Here is a 23,667-nt window from a genome sequence, read left to right as displayed (position 1 = left end):
AACCTGTCATTCCACTGACTCAGGGCTGGTGCACACCAACAGCGATTCTGAGCGCTTTTAAAAAACGCCAGCGCTGTGAAAAGCGATTGGCTTATGTATTGGGATGGGATGGAGCACACCAGAGCGATGTGATTTTCTCCCAAACGCAAACATGGGTCCAGCAGCATTTCTGCTGATTTCTGAGGTGATTCAGCCGCAATGTTAAGTATAGGAAAGTGGGAAATCGCTCTGAAAAGCGATAAATCAGAATGATTTTCCAAGCGTTTTTGTTACAGAAGCTGTTTAGTTACAGCTCTACTGTAATAAAAAAACGCTACACTACAATGCTCCAAAAATGGCTAGGCATGATTAGAAAATCGCTAGGAACGTGCCTAGAAAAATCACCTCAAACAGCGCTGAGCGTTTGCGATTACGCTAGCGCTTGTTGGTGTGCACTGGCCCTCACTCAGGCTGTGTGGGAAATAAGCTGAGGCATTATTTTAATGGAAGGATAAACAGCCAGAGACACCTAGAGCTGTAGGAGAATAGAATACACCCACGTCTGGCCAGTGTGAGGCGGCGCGGGTGGAATACATATCTGTGTGGAGCACGAGGGAGCGGATATCAGTGATACGCCGATCACCAGGGTCACAGATAAAACACACAAGATTTTCCATGCATTACACAGCAGCAGAAAGGTTCTGTAACAGACAATTATCTTCTTAGAGGCAATTACTGCCGCAGACACAGATAATGCCCAAGGACAGATCGCGTTTGCAACAATATGGACAGAAACGTTTCTCTCTCTCGGAGCGCGCCTGTGGGAAAGTTAGGAGAGGTATTTCACAAGACTCGTCCTGATGTCTCCTCCGCCCCGGGGGGGAAATTTCTCACTTGTGCCCTGTAAATAGAAATGACTAACAGAATACGCAGCGTTCCAAAGAAGCAAGTTTACAAGAAAGGAACACTGAGCGTAAATCGGCGGTTCCGACGCCTAGCGCAGGCTGAGATTTACGGCTGACAGAGGAGGGAGAACATAAACAACCAGGCCGTAAAAATACATATAAAAGGTTTGGTTGCTTCAGGCAACAGTTAGGTTAAAAAAAAAATAAAAAAATAGGCAAACAGAATTCAGCATCTCTGCGTATGTATGCCATTATCGCCCATGCAGACCAATACAATCTGGCAGATCGGTTTGAATGAGGATCACTATTGGTTATCGCTCAATACCAGGGCTGTGGAGTCGGTACAAAAATCTTCCGACTCCTCAGTTTCTGAAACCATGACTACGACTCCGACTCCTTAGTCTAATACTTAACAGGGTTGTGGATTTTGTACAAAAATCATGCGACTCCGACTCCTGACTCAGACTCCTCAGTTTCTGAAACCACGACTCCAACTCCGACTCCGGGTGCCCAAAATTGCCCCGACTCCTCGACTCCGACTCCAACTCCACAGCCCTGCTCAATACGCATTACTAACAATCCCTTGATGCAATCTTGTCAAAGTTGAGGGATGCATGGATTCCTCTCATTATCAGCAGATTCTGGAGACCAATGTCCAAGAATTAGTGGCAAAGCTGAAGCTGCGCCGGGGCTGGATCTTTCAACAAGACAACAACCCTAAACACTGCTCAAAATCCACTAAGGCATTCATGCAGAGAAACAAGTACAATGTTCTGGAATGACCATCTCAGTCCCCAGACCTGAATATAATTGAAAATCTGTGGTGTGAGTTAAAGAGAGCTGTCCATGCTCGGAAGCCATCAAACCTGAATGAACTAGAGATGTTTTGTAAAGAGGAATGGTCCAAAATACCTTCAATCTGAATCCAGACTCTCATTGTAACCTACAGGAAGCGTTTAGAGCAGGTGTCTCAAACTCGCGGCCCGCGGGCCATTTGCGGCCCTCGATACAATATTTTGTGGCCCTCGCTGGCGAAAGCTTCCTTATAGTTCGCTTCAGTGCTCCCAAGTAATCCGCTGCATCCCCGCTGCTAAACGAGGGCTGCCGAGCCCTCAAATTGCCCGGGGGGCAATCTGCTGGCATTTCCTGGAAGGGGCAGAGCTTTCACCTTCAGCTCTGCCCCTCCTGACGCCAATCGCCGCCTCTCCCCGCCCCTCTCTATGAAGGAAGAGTGAGAGGGGCGGGCAGAGGCGGCGATGCGCCGCGGTTGTGAAATTCCTTATGCGGCCCAGCTTCATCCTGACCTGCCTCCTGCGGCCCCCCAGGTAAATTGAGTTTGCGACCCCTGGTTTAGAGGCTGTGATTTCTGCAAAAGGAGGATCTACTATTGACAGAATTTCTTTTTTGTGGTGTCCACATTTATGCACCAGCCTAATTTTGTTTAAACAATTAGTGCACACTTTCTGTAAATCTAATAAAACTTAATTTTACTTCTCAAATATCAGTGTGTGTGTCTCCTATAGGATACATTTAACTGACATATTTTATGTTAACAACCAACGATTTATACAGGAAAATCATGATGATTAACAAGGTTGCCCAACCTTTCGCATCCCACTGTATATAAATAATAATAGTAAGGTAGGGACATTAAACTAGGACTATGGTAGGATGGTATGGATTAGATTGTGAGCTCCTCTGAGGACAGTCAGTGACATGACTATGTACTCTGTAAAGTGCTGCTGAAGCTGTCAGTGCTATATAAAAACATAATAAAAATTCTAATAATTATAGGACACAAAGAGGTGTGAAATCTCATTAATGAGAACATCTTGCCTCTGAAAACTGCCACAGAAAGAGGCTTTTCCCTGTGAAACAAACAAACGTCTTTGCTGAAATTCTGCATTAACTAAGCTGCCTGGCAAATTGTCAAACACACAAAGTGGAGAAAAACATAGAACATATCCAGGTGGGTTATTTACTGGTTGATTTATTGGCACATCCTAGTAGTCGCAGATCACCTCCTTCCACCCAGGTAATTTACGATCCGGTGGAACATACTGGATTCAACATGTCAGAGGTTTCTTGACTTCCCGGGTTTGGCGCTGGGAAAGGAGAGAGCAGGTGACTAGTGCTGTATACAAGCTCCTCCTTCCTGCTCTGTATGTACGATATATCTACAGGAGTGCAAGTACTGTACACAAACACTATAGAGAGCCATACATCTAGTGATGATGGGCAGATTCAACCAAGAGACAAATGTCTCTCCAATCGAATATTATAAAGGTGGCCACACACACACCATACAATTTTTTAAATATCTGTTCAATTTAAGAATTGCAATACATTTTTCTGACTGATTGTAACATTTAAAAAAAATCTGACCAATGTACCACACAGACACAGACACACACACACAAACACACACAGACACACAAACACACACACACACACAGACACACACACAGACACACACACAGACACACACACAGACACACACACAGACACACACACAGACACACACACACAGACACACACACACAGACACACACACACAGACACACACACACAGACACACACACACAGACACACACACACAGACACACACACACACAGACACACACACAGACACACACAGACACACACACAGACACACACACAGACACACACAGACACACACACACAGACACACACACACACACACACGTTAAATTTTTCCCCAATTATGATAAAAATGATTGGAAAATATGACAAAATCGCTAGGGTGTGTAGATTAATAAACTGACAAACACACACCATACAATCTTTAGAAAGATTGAAGAAAAATATCTGGCATTCCGGATCGATAAAAACCGAAAAAAAAAACGGGAAATCCGATCAGATTTTTTAATGGAATGAAAAAAAGCTTTCGATTTTTTTCTGGAGATCCGATCGTTTTTATCGAATTGCCGTAAAATATGATCATTTTATTGCATCGTGTGTGGCCACTTTTAGAGAGATCTGTCGGCTGCCCTTAAACCGCAGGCCGATTCCCGATAGATCTCGTGCAGAAATCGATTGGGAATTGGTTTTGTGATGCCGCATCATCGGCCCGATGACACCCCCAACCCCCCCCCCGCGTCAAATGTGCCTCCTCCGTTGCAGTATACTTTACCTGTCCACATCTGCAGCTGGCTCCACCACAATCCCCGCATGGTTGCCGGTGTATACGTGGGCGCGTGTGTGAAGTTGCCCAGGAAATAGCACATAGATGCTGACTGAGACATATGGAGTACGGACACTGGTATTAGTGCCGCCACTGAGCCCCCATGTCTTTTTGCAAAGAAGGCGGAAAGCTGGTGTTAAAGGGAACCTAAACTGAGAGGGATATGGATGTTTCCTTTTAAACAATACCAGTTGCTTGTCAGTCCTGCTGATCTCTTTGGCTGCAGTAGTGGCTGAATCACACACCTGAAACAGGCATGCAGGTAATCCAGTCTTACTTCAGTCAGAGCACCTGATCTGCATGCTTGTTCAGGGGCTGTGAATGAAAGTATTAGAGACACAGGATCAGCAGGAGAGTCAGGCAACTGGCATTATTTCAAAAGGAAAAATCCATATCCTTTTCAGTTTAGGTTCCCTTTAAGAGTATTAAGGCTCATACACACGTGCAATTATTCCACCCCACTATTGTCCAAACTTGGTCTATTGGACGCTCACAATCTATGAGTAGTCCCTAAATCATCACTAAAATGATTGCATTGGCCAGAAAAAAATGCCCGTGTATGGCCAAGCATGAGCAACAAATTGGTGCAGATTATAAACCACCCTTTATACCCAAGACATTTTTCATGGCCTTACTCTCGGTGGGCAGTAAAGACAAATAACATTTATATTGCGCTTTTCTCCTGGCGAACTTGAAGCTTTTGATCTGCAGCCACTAGGGTGCGCTCAGTGGGCAGTAGCAGTGTTAGGGAGTCTTGCCCAAGGCCTCCTAGCTGAATAAGTGCAGGATTACTGAACAGGAAGAGCAGAGATTTGAACCCAGGTCTCCCATGTCAGAGACAAGAGCCCTTAACCATTATACTGCCCATTACACCATAAGTTAGCACCCTGCATAAAACAAACATGGAACCTGTGGAACAAAATGGACTCACGTTGGCTGGACCACCCTCCGGCATTCCGTGCAGTCATTCTCCACACACCGCAATTATCAGAGGCTGCCAGGGTGTAAAGACGTAACACAGTCATGATGTCAGCTGCCATTCACAAATTGCCCAGCAGTAATACATTTATCTGAATACCAATGCAAATTGTGAAGGGGGGGGGGGTGAATGATGTCCCCTCCCTTTTCTCTATTCCCTCAGCACAGATTCCCATTCTGCCCTCTCTGAATAGACTGACCGGCAGCTCTGAGCAGCGAGAATAGAGTTTGCTGACCTCTCTAATCATTTCAGTCACAGCCAATGAACAGCGCGCACATTCACGGCTCCCCCTGCCTCTCCAATTTCATTCATAAAAAGAGGGAAGAGAAGAAAAAAAAATTAAACATTGTTCAGTGTTCAGCAGCTCCTGAGGAAAGGCGAAAAAATAGAAAATAGGGGTGTGGGGGGGGGACCTGGATGAGGCCCCCAGCGTTTTGCAGCTTGGACTCTATTCAGCAACCAACTCCACCATCTGCCTCTTTCTTGCCAGGAGTGGGACCCCCTTCCCTGCGGGGACATGAAAATCTACACCGCCTCTATATAGCCTAATGGACATCATTCATATTAGCAAACACGCACATACCTCCAGAATGCTGCCTCTCAATGTGTGTTTTATAGCAGCCACTGCCAGCACAAAGCAGTAGCTGTTAGCGCCTTCATAGCCCCGTGTGGAGAATTAGCTCACTAAGGGGGAAAAAAAAAAACTCCACCATGCCCCTTTATGGAAAATGAGGGCTTAAAGCGTAAAAGCAAAATCGACTGAACAACAAGTAGGGCTCATAACCTAATAACACGTGGACTATGTGTATAAAAGAGCTCTTTACATACAGCTCTGGTTTAAATGATCTAAGAGGAAAAAAAAAAAAAAAAAAAAGCCCCTTTGTATGTGGAGAGAAAGTCTCCAGTGTACCTCCAGGAGTGGCACTGGCAACACTGTACCTCTGTGGCTGGATAGTGTAACGGTTAAGGGCTCTGCCTCTGACACAGGAGACCTGGGTTCGAATGTTGGTTCGAATCACTTTCTGTGCAGTTAGCCAGCACCTATTCAGTAGGAGACCTTGGGACAGACACCCCCCCCCCCCCCACGCTGCTACTGCCTATAGAGCGCGTCCTAGTGGCTGCAGCTCTGGCGCTTTGAGTCCGCCAGGAGAAAAGTTACTCGCTGCATGTGTGATGAGCCAGACCATGTGGGCATCATCACCATCTAGAGAGATCTGTACATTAGGGAACTCCTCAGCCCGTTTGCAGGGAGCTCTACCTGCCTGATGTTCCTGACCTACCAGCTGTCACAGTGCATTCACCATTCTGTCAGCATCACAGACTGCCCTTTGTCAATAGCCACTACAGACCTGAGGAGATCTTAAAGGAGTGCCCAAAGTAAGGCTACCCATACACTGCAGGTAGATTCCCAATCCATTCCAGCATGAAATCTCTTAGGAAATGGCCTCGTGATATCGCCTCCGCCGCTCTCCCCACCAAATAATAATGTGTCCCCCCCAAAGTCTCACCCGTTCCAGCTGCTCTAGCCTCCCCATTCGAGCCCCATGTGGCAGTGGTGTACGTGTCACACATTGACATTAGGGGGGGGTGGCAGTCGTGGGTTCAATTGCGTTTGTTGCGATATCACACGCCGATACCACTGTGCATCTGATCGACCACATTGGCCCGAGATTCCCCAACATGCTTGATTGATACTTTCGACCAGAAAATGGCCAAATTATCGATTGGGCATGCTTGTGAATGATTTTCATCCAAGTCAAGTTTTCTGCTCAGCCCAGCCAATCAGACTCCTCGTATTGCTACAGTCTTCTATGCGCTCATCTTGATAAATTCACCCACTTTGCTCTAGCCAAGCAACAATATGAATCATAAAGTTACTTTACTTTATTGCACTGCTACAAAGTTTGATACCAGCTAACCAGATAACAGCTATTGAAGTAATAATGTGACAATATACAAAGCAAAGTAACAATGCAAGCATGGACAATCCACAGACTGAAACTGCGGATAGGATACATTTGGCAATAAATGGTCCGATCATTATAATGGCATTTCCCATGACTCAATGGGGCACATCAACATAGCCAAAACTCATTATCTGAGTCAAATGGTTTCCCTTGCTCAGGCAAGCTGCATTATTTGAAGCAATATTAGTTGCTAGTGCCAACTTACTTTTCAGTTCTACCTGGATCTCTTGCACACCCTCTAAGCTCCCTTCTACCCTAAACCCCAGGGTACACTCTTAGCTACCATCTACCCTGAGTCACCCTCTTAACTCCCACCTACTGTGAACCCCAGGGCACTCTCTACACTGCCATCTACTCTGAGCCACCCTCTAAGCTCCCATCTACCCTGAACCTTTGGAACACCCTCTTAGCTCCCATCTACCCTGAACCACTGGGGAATCCTCTTAGCTCCCATCTACCCTGAACCCTGGAGTACCCTCAAAGCTCCCATCTACCCTGAACCCCAACCCTGGAGTACCCTCTAAACTCCCATCTACCCTGAACCTCTGGGGCATCCTCTTAGATCCCATCTACCCTGAACCTCTGGGGCATCTTAGTTCACATCTACCCCAAACCCCTGGGGCATCCTCTAAACTCCAGTCTACCCTCATCTCATGTCTTTAGTTTACCCTCACCCCCAGAGCGCTGTCTAGGCTCCTATCTATCCCTTAACCTGGGCATCATGTACACTCCTGTCTACCAGCAGAGTACCAGAACACTTATACTGGGTACACACCATGCGTTTTCCCGCTCGATCCGGATCAATTCGACTTTTTCCGACATGCTTGATTCGGGCTTCAATCGTTCCTGCCATCAATTTTGCATACTTAACATGCAAATCGATGGCAGGAGCGATTGAAGCCCGAATCGAGCATGTCGGAAATAGTCAAATCGATCCCGATCCACCCGCGGATCAAGCGGGAAAATGCATGGTGTGTACCCAGCATTACTTACTGGCCAGCTTTGGTCTTTAGATATAACAAGCAGTCATATATACGAGGTGGAAAAACTGAACTACTGTCTGTTTCTCTGCAGACTATCCAAACTGAGCTCAACAAAAACAACTTTCTCTGAGTAGTAAATCCTTCGGTAATGTAATATATAAATATCTGCATTCACTGACAAGCTGTGATTACACATAAACACAAGCTGGACCTGCAGCTGAGATACACTTCATTAAAGCAATCTGTTACAGCGAAATATAAAATTCCCAGTTCTGAATCTCTGCACACTGCACCAGCCATTACCCAGGGGCTCTATTTATAATGTACATTAACCCTTTATAATACTGCTGCAGAATATGGATTCACTTAGGCTACGTTACCACTTGAGTCCTGTCGTAACGTGTGTGAAGGCATTAAAATGCGTGTTACGGGGGCAGCAGAATGTAAAGGAAAACTGCAAAAAGGTGCGCAGAAAAAAGGGCGGCTCCTACTAAGAGCTGGTACACATTGGGCTAAAAAAATGGATGCAATGCAATTCAAATGGGAAAGTTCACATTGGTATTTTAAAAACGGATCTGCTTCCTACATTCCGCTAAACTGATCGGACGTTCCCGAAATGTACCATTTTTACGGAACTGACATGGACCTGAATGATTGACGTACGCAATGTATCTTAATGGAAACCGGACAATACTGATCAGACTGGCTTGAAAACGTACCTGTATCGTACAAAAAGATCATAGATTTCCTTCATAGCGTAATATTATAGCGGAACATATTGTTGCGGAGTGAAACATATGTAAAACGTGTGTCAATGGATCAGACGGAATGGAAAACAGATCAGTTTCTGACGGATATGGTTTGGATCAGGTACAGTGTGAACCCGGCCGTAGTGCTGCTTATTACTCATGTGGATAGGTAGGAAATTTCCACAAATTCAAAAGTTTAAGAGAAATGCTAGTTCAGCTTCAGACCGATTTGGAAATTCATAGCCGATGGAAAAAAAATATGCGCAAACGTCTTGTAGAACGCTGATGGTAACGGCAGCAATTTTCAATAAAGAGGCGTTTGATTTTAAAGTTTACCTAAAGTGAGAGTAATGAGATAGCTGCCATATTTTATTTCCTTTTAAACCATACCGGTTTCCTCCCACACCCCAAAAACACACAAGTGACAAGTTAATTGGCTTCTCCCCTAAAATTGGCCATAGACTATGATAGTATACGATACAAAGATTTATGACTATGGCAGGGATTAGATTGTGAGCCCCTCTGAGGGACAGTTAGTGACAAGACAATACACTCTGTACAGCGCTGCAGAAGAGGTCGGCGCTATATAAATACTTAACTAAAATACTGCAGCCAAATAGATCAGCAGGGCTGCCAGGCAACTGGTATTGTTTAAAAGGAAATAAATATGGCAGCCTTCATAGACCTTCTGCTACAGTTGTCCTTTAACGTCAGATATTTTCTGATGACTTTACTGCACTTCTCCATGTGAATAAGCAGTCAGTCAGTCAGTGGGTAAACCAAGAGGCCAGCCTGTGGCTATGGAAGCTTCCAAGCTCAGCGGAGCATACAGGCCCTCTTTGTGACCATTTACACAGGCTGCAGTACCAGCTCTCACCTGAGCAAACAGCAGCAGCAAACCCCTAGAGCAAGAACACGCTGACTCAGGCTTAAAGTGGACTGGAACGCTTGCACATGACAGAAGGAAAACAGAGAAATGCACCCTGTATATATTTAGAGAGTTTAGCCTGTCTAATCCCTCTTCATCAGTGACTAATCACTACTATAATTTTATCTCTCGACTTTATCAGCTAGCTGCCTCAGCAGAGCAGCTAATTTGTAATTACAGGATGTTATATATGTCTACTTCCATGAAAGCAGGAAATAGACACACTGCAGATTTATTGCCGCATTTGTATCAGCTGCAACAAAGACATGTTTTTCTTTAAAGGACAACTGAAGCAAGAGGGATATGGAAGCTGCCATATTTATTTCCTTTTAAGCAATACCTCTGCCTCTAATACTTTTAGCCATAGCCCCTGAACAAGCATGCAGCAGATCAGGTGTTCCTGACATTGTCAGATCTGACAAGATTAGCTGCATGCCTGTTCCTGGTATTATTCAGACACTACTGCAACCAAATAGATCAGTGGAAATATGGCAGCCTCCACATACCTCTTGCTTCAGTTGTCCTTTAAAGGGGAACTGAAGTAAGAGGTATACGGAGGCTGCCATATTTATTTCCTTTTAATCAATACCAGTTGCCTGGCAGCCCTGCTGGTCTATTTCTCTGCAGTAGTATCTGAATAACACCAGAAACAAGCATGCAGCTAGTCTTGTCAGATCTGACTTTAACGTTCGATACACCTGATCTGCTGCATGCTTGTTCAGGGGCTATGGCTAATAGTATTAGAGGCAGAGGATCAGCAGGGCTGCCAGGCAACTGGTATTGCTTAAAAGGAAATAAACATGGCAGCCTCCATATAACTCTCTCTTCAGTTCCCCTTTAGAAGGTTATTATGCTGCATGTCCGCTTTAAAACAAAGCTACAGCACACTGTAGTTAATACTGTACAGTGGAGGAATTAATGTTATAATAAGAGAGGGAGAGGAGCCGGTTACTGTGCATTAAGTGCTCACACTCAGTCCCGCTATGACAGTAATTGCGCTCATCTCACCTTCGCTGTAGCAGACTTAAAATAGCGATATTAAAGCACGGATAAAGCCGCCTGTCACTCTCACCACATAATGCATCAAAAACAAAGGTGGGATTGAGTTCTCCATCAGCCCGCGGTATTCTCCTGCGATCGCTCAGCCTTATTACGTACGTCAGATCGCGCAGCAATTATAATGTGCACAGGGAGGTTTCACATTACAGCAGGCAGAACAACGATAATGGCACAAGTTACCGCCTGCACTACACTACGTCTTAAAGCTCAACGACACACAGAGTTGAGCGAGCAAAAGTCTAATGGCAAACAGGATAAGTGAGTATAAATAATGCAGATAAGTAAGCAGTAGATTTAATATCCCCTTTATGGGTCAAATGTGCTTTCCACTTCTCTCTGGATTTAGCTGGTGGGCGGGTTAGTCAGGTGTGACCATGTGACACCCCAAAGTGGAAAGAACTAGTTACATTTCTCAGAATCCCAGCATCACAGTAGAAATAAGGTCTACATGAGGAAAATAGACTGTCATTCAAAGGAAAATGGTATTTACAGTTTCAAATTTTGGGGTTTAATGGGATTTAACCCCAAAAAACTGGTGCGATGCGTTTTTTCTATTTTCATGAAGGCTTTGTGATTTAACCCTCTGGGCAATACAATAACATCGCCCAGGAGGGGGTGCAGCACTTTTTTTTTTAAATCATGTAGCTAGCCTAGCGCTAGCTACATGATAGCCGCTGTGCAGCAGCATCCCCCCCACCCACTCCGATCGCCTTCGGCGATCAGAGTAAGCAGGAAATCCCGTTCAGAACGGGATTTCCTGCTGGGCTTCCCGGTCGCCATGGCGACGGGGCGGGAATGACGTCACCGACGTTGTGACGTCAGAGGTTGTCCCGATCCACCCTTCAGCGCTGCCTGGCACTGATTGGCCAGGCTGCGCAAGGGGTCTGGGGGGGCTGCGCGGCACTGCGGGTAGCGACAGATCGGAAGTTACACGCAGCTAGCAAAGTGCTAGCTGCGTGTAACAAAAAAAAAAAAAAATTATACAAATCTTCCTGAGAAATCCTCCTGCGAGACATACCCCGAGCTCAGCTCGAGATTAATCGCCCAGGAGGTTAAAAATTGCATGCAATTTTAAAAACACAGCGCGGGCGCAGCAGTGTGTACAGGTCCTTGGGGCCCTTTCCCATTAGCTGCATTTTTGCCAAAAATGCAAAACGCATGCGTTTGCTGATTCTTAAGTGCAGCCTGTTTACAATACAAATCTTGGGTGGCCTTTTCCACTGCTGCGTTCCAATTTTTAAAAAAAACCCGCAAAGGCATGTCTGTGCGATTATGCTGCGTTTTTGCGTTTCAATGTAAAGTATAGGAACGCATGAAAACCGCATAGAAATGTGTTTGCGTTTTGTATTGCATTAACCACTAGTATCCATTTTCAAGAATCAAGACAACACTTGCCAACCAGAAAAACGCACATGCATAAAAAAAAATATGCAGATCAAAATTGGTCAAAAAACGTTTTGCAGTGGAAGAGGACCCTAAACGCAGACGTTACACAGATACAGAGAGGCATACTTTTCGTTGCCTGTATGCTCCACTGTATCTACTGTATGCCATGGTAACGTAGCGTTAATATGCGCTACCACCTTTTTTTTTTGCACTGTATTGTAATGCTGCGTTGCAACTTTACCGTGGCATTACAACGCAACGTCCCACTGTGAATATGCCCCCAAAGTTTTCAGCTGCAAACATTTGAACAATTGTGACTAATGCCTGAATCGTTAGTAAGGGAGGGGGGATAGCTGGACACAATGATCGCTTGACTGACAGATCCAATGATAACAATCACAATAGGGCTTTGCCTGGAAGAACTTGCTCATGTCTGTTGGCACAACAGGAATTCTAGAACTCTTTTGTTAGGGCATTTAAACTCTGGCTAGACAAACAAACGTTTCAGGAGCAGAAAGAAAAAGCTGTTTTCAGGGACAGGGCAACAAGATTTTTTGCAACTTGATCTTCTTAAAAATGAGCTGTTCATTTCAATCTAAAAATCTCCAAAAGTAACAATTCCCACATCGGCGCTTGGCTGCAGGACACATATACAGGCACTACTGCAGCCAAATAGACCAGCAGGACTGCCAGGCAACTGGTATTGTTTAAAAGGAAATATGGCAGCCTCCATATCTTCTCACTTCAGTGGTGCTTTAAACTTGTTTGGACTACAGAACTTTGCGAACCAGAATTGAGAGGTACAAACATCCAATTTTGATAGGCCAATTTGACCACTTTCATGTAGTATTATGCTAGATACATTTTCGGGCAGAATTACTGTCAGATTGATTACTTCCAACATGTCCAATCGATTTTCCACAGAAGTGAATGGAAAAATAGATCAGAAATCAGATTGGATATGTTGGAAATAAACGATCTGGCAAGTAAATAAGGCACACTGCAGTGTACACACAATGCAATTTTCTGACAGATTTACTGTCAGATTGACTATTTCCAACTTGTCTGATCTTATTTCCGATCAATTTTCTGATCGACTTTCCATTCACATCTATGGGAAATCGATCGGACATGTTGGATATAACTCGATCTGGCAGTAAATCTGCCAGAAAATCTCATCATGTGTACCAGGCATAAGGGCTTACCTACACAATCTGCTCACAGTCTTCAAAATCTGTTGGTTCTCATATTACACAAAAGTGGTAAAATTGGTCAGAGATTGTCCAATCTAAATTAGATGTGTGTATGCACCCAAAATGGAACACTGCACAGCACTGGTCAGATTAGGAAGCGTAATGATTTTAGGTAGTCAAATCAATAGCTCTCCTAAACTTGTTAGCCTTGTGCAAAGTTATGCTTCAGCCCCTGCCGATTCCGCTACCTGTGGAAAAAAAAAAGTTGAATTTTAAAGAGAACCTGCAGCGAGAGGGATATGGAGGCAGCCATATTTATTTCCTTTTAAACAATACCTGTTGCCTGGCAGCCCTGCTGGCCTATTTGGCTGCAGTAGTGTTTGAACAATACCAAAAACCAGCATGCAGCTAATCTTGTCAGATCTGACAATGTCAGAAACACCTGATCTGCTGCATGTTTGTTCAGGGTCTATGGCTAAAAGTATTAGAGACAGAGGATCAGCAGGACTGCCAGGCAACTGGTATTGCTTAAAAGGAAATAAATATGGCAGCCTCCATATACCTCTCACTTCAGTTGTCCTTTAAAGCGGATCCGACATGAAAAACTAACTAACAAGTAACTTGTCTATATATCTTATCTGAAGTTTAGATATAGTTTACACAGCATATCTAGCTGAAAACAGCTTCAACATTTTGATTTTTTTTATTTTATTTATTCCTGTGATACAATGAGGGCAGCCATGATCTGTTTGTCACAGGCTGAGGGCTGGAGATGCTATCAGCTTGCTTGTGTGTAAATTCAGTCCCCTCTCCTCCTCCCCTCTGCCTCTAAAATCTCTGGCTAGTAACCTCCTCCTTCTCCTGCCCAGACTGAGCTTCCATAAGCCCTTGCTACAGTGCCAAGGCACAAAAGGAGCTGTGGGCGAGGCTTGTTTAGTTTATAGGGAATTAGAGTATTAAAAAAAAAAAAAAAAAAGTATTTGGCTTGAGGAATGCCCTATACACTATATGTAAGGAACACAATTACCGGTATGCAACGAGTAAAAATGTATCTCGGATCCACTATACTCTCCAAATTATTACTGCCTTTACAGCAGCAGCTGAGGGCACATAAAGAATAAGAGAAGCTTATAAACCATTAACCATCCATAGCAATCAGTTCAGTAAGTTGGTGGGTGTAATTCCTATATGTGTCCACAAGGAAATGACATCCCATTGGCTCAGCCACGCATGCAGCCAGCAGGGAAGCATAATCACGGCCCACAGACATAAGTGCCCGCCTTTCACAAGCAGGAGAGGACAGCAGTACACAAGTTTATCCAACATAAACTATTCCGGAGCAAAGCCACACAATGCTATCTGGCTGCTTCGGTCCACACGTCATAAGAGGTAACAGAGATCTGTACATTTACAGCAACAGGCTTTTCAAAAAAAAAAAAAAACGTTATAAACACAAAAAATATGATTTCACAGACAAACCTGATTCTCACCAGAAGATAACAATGCAGAGCGCAAACAGATCACTGGGGTGTAGTATGCACATGTAATGGAAATTAAGGTGTATGCAATACACTGCAGCATTATATGTTATGAATTCTTAAGGTTGCCATACGTCTACCGACTTGGCGGCTGATCGACCATCCGATCAACAATGTGACCAATTTTGACAGGACAGGTTTTGAACTAGTCCAACTCCTCATGAGGGATTGTCAAGATTTTCTTTGTTTGCAGAAGCATTTCCTGAACAGCAGTTTAACTGCCAAAAGAGTAAGATACCAGCCAGCTTCCCTACTCACTATTTAGTCAGTTAGACTTGGCAACTGTGATTCAGGAAATGCTTTTGAAATCAAAGAAAACTCTGAGAATCCCCCCAAGAGGAGATTGACTAGTCCAAAACCTGTCGGCCCTGTCAAATTTTAACTGCTTACTTTTTTGCTGAGTGGTCTTTTATAGATAAAAATCTTTGCAATGGATGCACAATCTGAATGACTACAGTAACACTTACACTGAATATATTTTATGCCCATCACTTTTCCCTGTAGAACAACTACAAAGATAAAACCAATTAGCCAGAGAGAATTTGCCATCTTCACCAGTCTGAGCCATGGCCCAAGCCCTGTGCAGATTTCACATTTGAAGGACAAAACGTTATTTCATGATCATTTCAGCTGATAGTCTGCCCTCTGCTGAAGTATCCCCGGCTCTCTACCCCCCCCCCCCCCCCCTCAAAATTCTGCAACTACCAGCAGTCTGCCACATTGGAACTTTTCCTCCAATCATTTAGTCCAGGCAAGCCTCAGTGTTTTCCCCAGGTTCTTTTAGCTGAGTGCTCCACTCGGCTAATTTTAGTCAGCACCCGGCTGTCATCGGCTTACTTCCTCCTCTGCTGTAAGCAAAGTTGTGCAGAGAAGCGTTGGCCTTGCATTCTCTCATCTCACCCGGCTACTTTTTCATGCCAACCGGCTGGGAAAAAATTCTGGGGAGAACACTGAACTTCTTGCTCCCCCTTTCCCTCTCCACACAACAGCAATTGCAGCTCAGCTGAGCCAACTACTGGCCAACAGGCACTAACATTTACACATCATTTTAGACTTGTGCTGAGAGAGGAATAAAGAAACAAATCTTGTGTAGCGCTAATGAACAGAAAGCACTGCCTGCATATGTAATGAGCCAATATTACTGTTCAATATAGACACATATAGTCATAATGGACCTCATATGTAATCAAGCCTGAGGGAGGCACTTCTGGCTTTCTGGCAGTAATTTTCAATGTAGTTAGCCACTCCTGACCAGAGAGGTATGGAACTCAGACTACCATAGACAAAACAGGACAGCATAAAAACTGGCAATTCATAAATTGCAAAAAATGAATTAGTATCGCAGCATCCGACTGTACTGAGCTCAGCCAATCGTTTCTGTTCTTTTTACACAGAGGGGAGGAGGGAGCCGTGGTACTATCAGCATTTCTGATAGGTGGTTAGGCAACAGTCCTCAGGCAATGGTTTTCCAACCTGCTCCACGGCTATTGTCCCCGGTTGACCCCAGCCTGATCCCTACCAACAGAGCATCACCAGGCTTCCCGGGAAATGGCTGAATACCAAGACATTTACAGTATATCTGCAAGTTCTTAAAGTGGACCTGTATTGGTCCACTGTATATATGCTGCTAATGCTGATCATCTAAAATATGCCCCTAGCTGCTTGTCTGCCATTGTGATTTTCTACCTTCAACATATTTCTTGAGTCACTAAACTGGAGTAAGCACTAAAGCGTCCCATAAAGTGGAGGATCATCTAATGACAAGTCGTTGTGCTCAGAACACAGCGGATAAACTCAAAGCCGCATCATCCACAAGGCAAACCTAGGCAGTTGCCTAGGGCCTGGAGAGAGAGTCTAGGGCCTGGTGGATGCGAGCCCCAACCAAATCTTACTAAAAAAAAGCCAGGTGATCATCAGTGGTTGGCAAATACTGCTCTCTTACCTAGAGCCCCATTTCATCTAAACCCTTTTCTGAATAAACAGTTTGTCAAATGTAGAGACATCATTGAACAAATCAATTGTCCACTTATGAGTGACACACCAGAAAACCATTAACTGAAACCGTCTGACTGTCGTATCCAGAGACCTGAATGATCGTAAAGAGGTTTTGACATATGACAGTTTATTTTTGCCAATTCCTGTAGCAAACAAAGGGGTAACAGTGAAAGATGCTTGTTAGATTTTACACTAACATACCTATGGCCAAACCATTGTGGATTTCACAAGACACTGTCAGATGAATATCCATGGTGTATGGGTACCTTTAGTTCAGGTGCTCCATCTGCACGCTTGATGCAGGTGTGTGGCTCGCCACTGAAGCCAGGCACACGGGCAACTGGCATTATACAGAATGAGGCCAGCAGCTTTCACAGTCACTGTAGGTTCCCCTAAGGTAGCACCACCGCTCTGTAATGGATTACATTACAGCCAACACCATAAATAATTCAATACAATGGCCACAAATATGGTGCTAAAACCTCCCTCATTAAACAATCTCTAACTACTCCTTAGGTAAACGCAGCATACAGATTAGCACTTTGGAACAATGGAGACCGGCTGTCATTAGCAGACCTGAGTATAATTGTTTATTGCAGGCTGCCCATAGCACTCAGCATTGTACAGTGCCCTATACACATTAGGCACTGTCAACAAATAAACAGGTCCCAGTGTCATGCAGATCTCCCCCCAGCAGCACCAGAGGAGTTAATCTGCAAGTCAAGCAGCCCCATGATTAATTAGTGTGCTCAAACAATACCCCCCCTGCTGCCCTCCTGCTACAAGCCTGGGACAACATGGACATTTGCATTTCTCATAAGAAGTTTAATCCAGAGCCAGGGCTGCCTGCCTGAGGAGTACTCCATGCTGCTCACAGGGGGAGAGGCGCTTTCTGGTCCCTGGACAAGCAAACATGTGCGTGTTTGCGAAACCCTTTGTAAACGGACATGAGGGTGTATCCACCTCCTTACCTGCTTTCCTATCTGCTCTGTCCTCTTCGGCTTCTGCGATGGGCAGCCTGGCAGCGGGCACTCCGCACACCGTCACCAGGAACAGGCACAGAGCGCACCACAAAGTGATCATTCCCACTGGGATCCCTCTGCAGGGGGACAGTCCGCAGCCCCCTCCAGCCTCAGGCATCCTCTGGTTGCATACTTCGCTCCGGCTGGTTCAGCAACGTAATCCTTGCTGCTCTTCAGGACCGATGAGCCGGGGACCTGCGAGATACAGAAAAATCAGCTTTAACAAATCACTCCAGACACATTGTAGGCTTCTGCAGGGATTTGTCACCGTGGCTAGGATAAAGTCAAAAGCAACACAACCAAAAGCCAACCTGACTTGAGCTACGTACACAAGAATATGAACTGTATACAGGTGTCCACCAAGTGTCACTGAAGTAGCTGTTAGCGAACCATCATGCTCAACCACTAATTGTCATTTTGATGAACAGAAATGTTAAGTATGTACATAGCTGTAGTCACTATCTGATTGGTTATTGAGTAATGTACACTATAAGGCAGATTATGTCATGGCTGAACAAGTCCCAAGGGCCAGGTAGCCAAGCCTCCCTAAATATTACAGCTTGCTCCTAAATTTTGAGGTTTTTTTTTCCCTGATTGCTTGCAATGAAGCCAGTTCTTGTATATTTGCTGCTGGCTCCTGGATTCCGTATTGAGATGTCCTCTCTTGGAAGTACCTTATACCATTTGTGCCCAGATATGCCATGGGCAGCATGATTTTATTTACTTGTATTTATAAAGCGCCGACATATTACGCAGCGCATGATGGCATAGAGGTTAGCACTCTCACCTAGCAGCACAGGGTCACTGGTTCAAATCCCTGCCAGGGCACTATCTGCATGGAGTTTGTATGTTCTGCCTATCTCTGCATGGGTTTCATCTGGGCATTCTGGTTTCCTCCCACACTACAAAAACATACAGATAAGGCAGGAAAATAGTGTGACAATATAGCTTCTTTGGCTACCTGACTTTTCCAAGATGCCCATTTGCAATAAACTAAACCTGATTGCACAAACTGTACTTATATAAATGGCAGCTACACAGATTTCTTTCCAATATAAGGGGGGGATAAACATTATTTAAAAGGAATAATTTAAAAATCAGAAAGACGTAGTAGAAACATCAGCTTATCCCCGCACGCATCACTAGAAAATGAATTCTTCCTAAATGACATTTTTCTAGAGGGTCTTCGATCTGGTACCCACTACAAAGCGCTATCGTAATCGCTGGCGATTTGAGGTAGCGCTTTGTAAGCGACTTCCCTTCCCCTATACATTAGAATGGAAATGCTCCCAAAATGCTGCATATCCTGTGATTGCGATTTGCCTAATTGCAATCGATCCAGTGGGATCTGCTCCATCCACTTACAATCGCAAAGCATTTTTGGGAAAAAAAAGTGGGTCCCAGCTAGCCACTATTTTATTCAAGCCTTTTGCTTGTGTTCTTTACAAACATCTCTTTTTGTCACTTTTACGCTCCAAAAGTTTTCCCATTGCGTCTTTTGTTCAAAAATACTCATTAATCAACGATCAAGTCTTTCTTGTTTAGAATAAAATTAACCCTTGTATTTGCCCACTTTTTTCTTGCCCCAGGAGAAACCACTGTGATCGGGGTGAATAAACGGACTTGGTTATCCTTTAAACTGACCAGAAGTTTAACATTAATGGCTCTCAGCAGGGTATGAACGCCTAGAAGACACGGATAGCTCATCAGAATGCCTCGTTTCACTGCGATCTGCCATACGATGACAAAATCCCCCCTCGCAGTTTTGCATAAAGCAACATGAGCAGCCACATCCAACAGTCCACTCGTGCTAGCATTGCCTGAGCGCTCACTACACATGGCGATATACTAACATATGCACTACCCCTAATAAAGGGGGTGAAGTATAGAAACGGTTTATAAAAGGAGAATGGGCAGAGCAAGAGAAGGCAGAATTTGGGAGTATTCAGTCAGGAGTGGAACAGATTGGATATAGGATGACAAGGGCATTTGGGGGCATATAGGTAGGTTCCATCTACTAAGCTAGGTTTGATAGAGCAGTGCTAGCCTCCAGTTAATGCATTTCGCATCTCCTCGGCAGAGATACAGATAGGGGGTGGTTTTATCTGAAAATGTCTATTGTAACATAGCCCCTGGATAGTAAAACTGCCAATGCCACAGATGTTGAGCAGCATGGTGGCGTAGTGGTTAGCACACTCACCTTGCAGCGCTGGGTCCATGGTTCGAATCCCAGCCAGGGAACTATCTGCACAGAGTTTGTATGTTCTCCCAGTGTCTGCATGGGTTTCCCCCAGACACTCTGATTTCCTCCCACATCCCAAAAACATACAGTTAATTGGCTTTCCCCTCAATTGCCCTTTACTACAATACATAGCCTACACTATATAGACATAGGACTATGGGAGGGATTAGATTGTGAGCTCCGCTGAGGGACAGTGAAGTGACAAGACAAAATACTCTGTACAGCGCTGCGGAATATGTTGGCGATATATAAATACTAAATAATAACGTTGTTGGGGGCAACACCGCAAGAATCACTTTCTGCCATCGCTAGCAATAATTTGAAGTAACTGATTTGTGCCAAGTTTTGGTAAAAAAAAAAATAGGAATTGTTTTTGCACTAGGCATCCATTTCACTACAAGAAAATCACTTTTTATAGCAATTTGGAACTGAATACAACAAAATATGGTTGAATTTATTTTAATCCCAGCGTTGTTGGTCCAGAAGATGGTAAAACACAAAAAAATCTAATTTCTCTTCGCACTGGGGGATTTTCTCATCACCCCCAGATGAGTTGATCAGGACTTTTTTAGCAGCCTGTAGAAGTAGTGTAGACTCCAGTGAGGTGCCCATGCCTAGGCAGCAGTAAGAAACATCCTCCATGGAGCACCCCAGGGGTACTGCTGTCACATGCCTGCAAGTTGCTGATCAGAGGAGTCCACCAGTCGCAGCACACAAGCTTAGGATGGAGTAATTGCAGCACATCCCAGAGGAGAGATTGGGGGGGGATCTGGTGCACTTTGCAGGCAGCAAAGTCCGGGGACTCCTGCAAGTTGCACGCTGCTCCGGAGGGCTCCATGCAGGGATGCTAGGATAAGTCCACATGTGTAGCAGCACACCTACCTGCTGCTCGGGGACAGCCGGGATCCGTCTAGCCAGCGCTGGCTCCTATCTTGCTGCAGCACAGAGGCAGACTGAGCGCCGGAGACTGAGCGACTCCACCTCCTGACAGCATCTCCAGCAGGAGGGGGCGTGCCTGTTACGCGTAAACACGCCCTTACTCCGGGCAAACCGCGCCTCTGCTGCGTGACGTCACGGACCGCCAGCGAGTGAGCGACTCCTCCTACTGGCAGTGTCTCCAGCTGGAGGGGGCGTGCCTGTCGGCGTAACCACGCCCTTGCTGCGGGTAGGCCGCGCCTCTGCAGGGTGACGTCACGGACCTCCTGCATGTAGTAGGACGTGTGTCTTCTCCTGGGGGAGTCGGAGGGGATTAACTCTAGCTGTGCCGGGACATCTGCTAGCATCGGAGGCTGCTGTGCATCAGCCGTGTCTGTGGACACTGCGGGTTGTGTAGTGGCCAATGGCCATATACACACAATTTTCACTTTACATTCAATATTTCCAGCAACGGTTCAGATATTCAGATCTAGTATCGATTGGATACAGAAGAAATTCTGTTCAGATTTCCAATCATTTTTTCGATTGGATATCGATTGGAAATTGATAAAAAGGTCATACGCGCAGGATGATATCCAGTATCTTGGTTGAAATTTTGCAGCATGTCTAATCTGCTTCTGATTGAGACCGAAATCGATTTTGGAATCGAATGCTGGCAATTAGTAGGCTGTATATTTTTTTGCCTGATACAATAATTTTCAAGAGCAGAAGTAGGATCTGAAGTGAAAATTGCATGATGCGTACGGTCACCAGATTCAGCCATTAGATAGATCCCTTTTAAGCCTCATCTACACGGTACAATTTTCCTACACGGTACAATAGTACTACACGGTACTATCAAAGCAAAATCTATCACAAAATTGATCTGAAATAATTGCAACACAATGCAATTTCGAATAGATTTGTCTATGATGGAAAATTGTACCGTTTAGAGAGATCAAATCTTTCCACACGCTAGGCACAGATTTTTAATAGATTTCAGCATGAATGCTATAAACAAAAAGGTATCAAACTCCAGCATTGCACTGTTCAGTGCAATGCAAAGCTATGAGTTATACATCTGCCTGCGTTCCTGATGCTCTGTCGATTGATACCCTTCATCTGATTTAGATCGACCAATTTGATCAGTTTCCAGATGAAACCGATTGGGCTGACAGAATGGGGCATCGATTTCTAGCAGAATCAGAGTGATGGAATCTGCTGGGATTCGACAAGAAAAACTAATGTGTACAGCCACCTTAACGAGAATGAACGGCCACATAAAAGAAAAATATATAAAATTTAGATTGAAAAGCAATTATCTGGCACAGAAAGGTGGAATTAAAGTATGAATTTGTTTTCTGAAGACTATGATTACTAAAAATTATCAACATTAATGTTGATAATTTTTAGTAATCATAGTTTCGATCAGATTATTAACATCGAATGAAAAGATCGTATTTAATCAATTCACAGCATTAAAGAATCCAACTTGTGACTTTATCTAAACTTGGTTTGATCGTACCTAAGAAAAATCTGCCTCTCAAATCGACCTTCTCTTTAAAGTGTAACTGAGCCGAAGCTCGGGTACAAAATCAGATACTTACCTTAAAGGGGTTCTGTGGCAGGGGAGGACAGGCCAGGGGCGAAGGGGGGAGGTTTCCCCCAGGCTGCCTCTCATTTAATGATTTAGGGCTGGCCGATCCACCAACTGTTTTGATAATTATTATTGAATTGGATGAAAATCTGTTCCGCCACAAGCATGCCCAGTCAACGATTTAACTGATTTCAGGCGGAAATTAGTTGAATGTACTGATCTGAGATGCTGGGAAATCTCGGGCCAATGTGGTTGATCAAGTGCGATGATCATGAATGATGAATGCGACGGAAACCCCAGCCATTGCCCCTCAAAATGTATTATGTGTCCCCCAGTGCCTGTGCATTTATAATTAACCTGTCACGCTGTCCCTCAAGTGTCCTGGCTGTATTTCTGCATTGGCAATCCACGTGACTACCGGCATATAGGCTGGGGCTGCCGTGAAAACGGGCCTCCAGTTTGTGTTTTCCCTCCAGGTCAAAAGGACCCAGTCCTCCCCTGTTCTGTGGTAGTCAAAAAATAAAACAAGCTGACACTTACCTGGGGCTTCTATCAGCCCCCTGCAGCAGTGATGTCCCGCGCCGTCCTCCTCTAATCACCCGTTCCCCGCCGCTGGCCCCAGGCATTATGTGTCTGGCATAGCCGAATAATGCGCGCTCCCGTTCGCGTCATCAGGAGCAGTAAGCGCAGGCTCAGTACAAAGGTTTCTTGTACTGCGCCTGCGCAGTAAGCTCTGATGAAGCATGTGGGAGGCTGGGAGCGAGAGCTCGGCTGTGCAGCTGCAGTGTAATCACTCGCGTGATTTCACGGGGACCGGCGGCGGGGAACGGAGCATCGGGAGAGGACGACGCGGGACATTACTGCTGCAGGGGGCTGATAGAAGCCCCAGGTAAGTGTCAGCTTGTCTTACTTTTTGACTAACACAGAACTCCTTTAAGACAGGGACGCCTCAGGATCCCTCACTCCTCCGTTTACCCCCATCGCTGAGTACGGCCCCCCAGAAACACATCGGGGCCGCTCTCTTC

General features: G+C 44.9%; 1 protein-coding gene across 6 annotated transcripts in view; it reads right to left on the bottom strand.

The window, feature by feature from the left end:
• The window catches only part of FGFR3 (fibroblast growth factor receptor 3), a 173,072-nt gene extending 151,982 nt beyond the window's left edge, over positions 1-21,090 (bottom strand). For 4 of the 6 annotated variants that reach the window (XM_068275813.1, XM_068275830.1, XM_068275839.1 and 1 more), the window contains exons 1-2: positions 21,013-21,090; positions 17,838-18,083 (exon numbers count right to left, since the gene is read on the bottom strand). In XM_068275813.1, the coding sequence (XP_068131914.1) occupies positions 17,838-18,006 (169 nt within the window). In that variant the 5' untranslated portion in view covers positions 18,007-18,083; positions 21,013-21,090. Of the gene's footprint in view, positions 1-17,067; positions 17,147-17,837; positions 18,084-18,217; positions 18,240-21,012 lie in introns of those variants that run through there. The other 2 variants (XM_068275822.1, XM_068275856.1) reach the window with 2 other exon arrangements.
• Between the last annotated feature and the right edge of the window lie 2,577 nt (positions 21,091-23,667).

This window comes from Hyperolius riggenbachi, chromosome 1, assembly GCF_040937935.1.
Source record: "Hyperolius riggenbachi isolate aHypRig1 chromosome 1, aHypRig1.pri, whole genome shotgun sequence".
Taxonomy (NCBI): domain Eukaryota; kingdom Metazoa; phylum Chordata; class Amphibia; order Anura; family Hyperoliidae; genus Hyperolius; species Hyperolius riggenbachi.
This window is presented reverse-complemented; position numbering and strand designations above follow the sequence as displayed.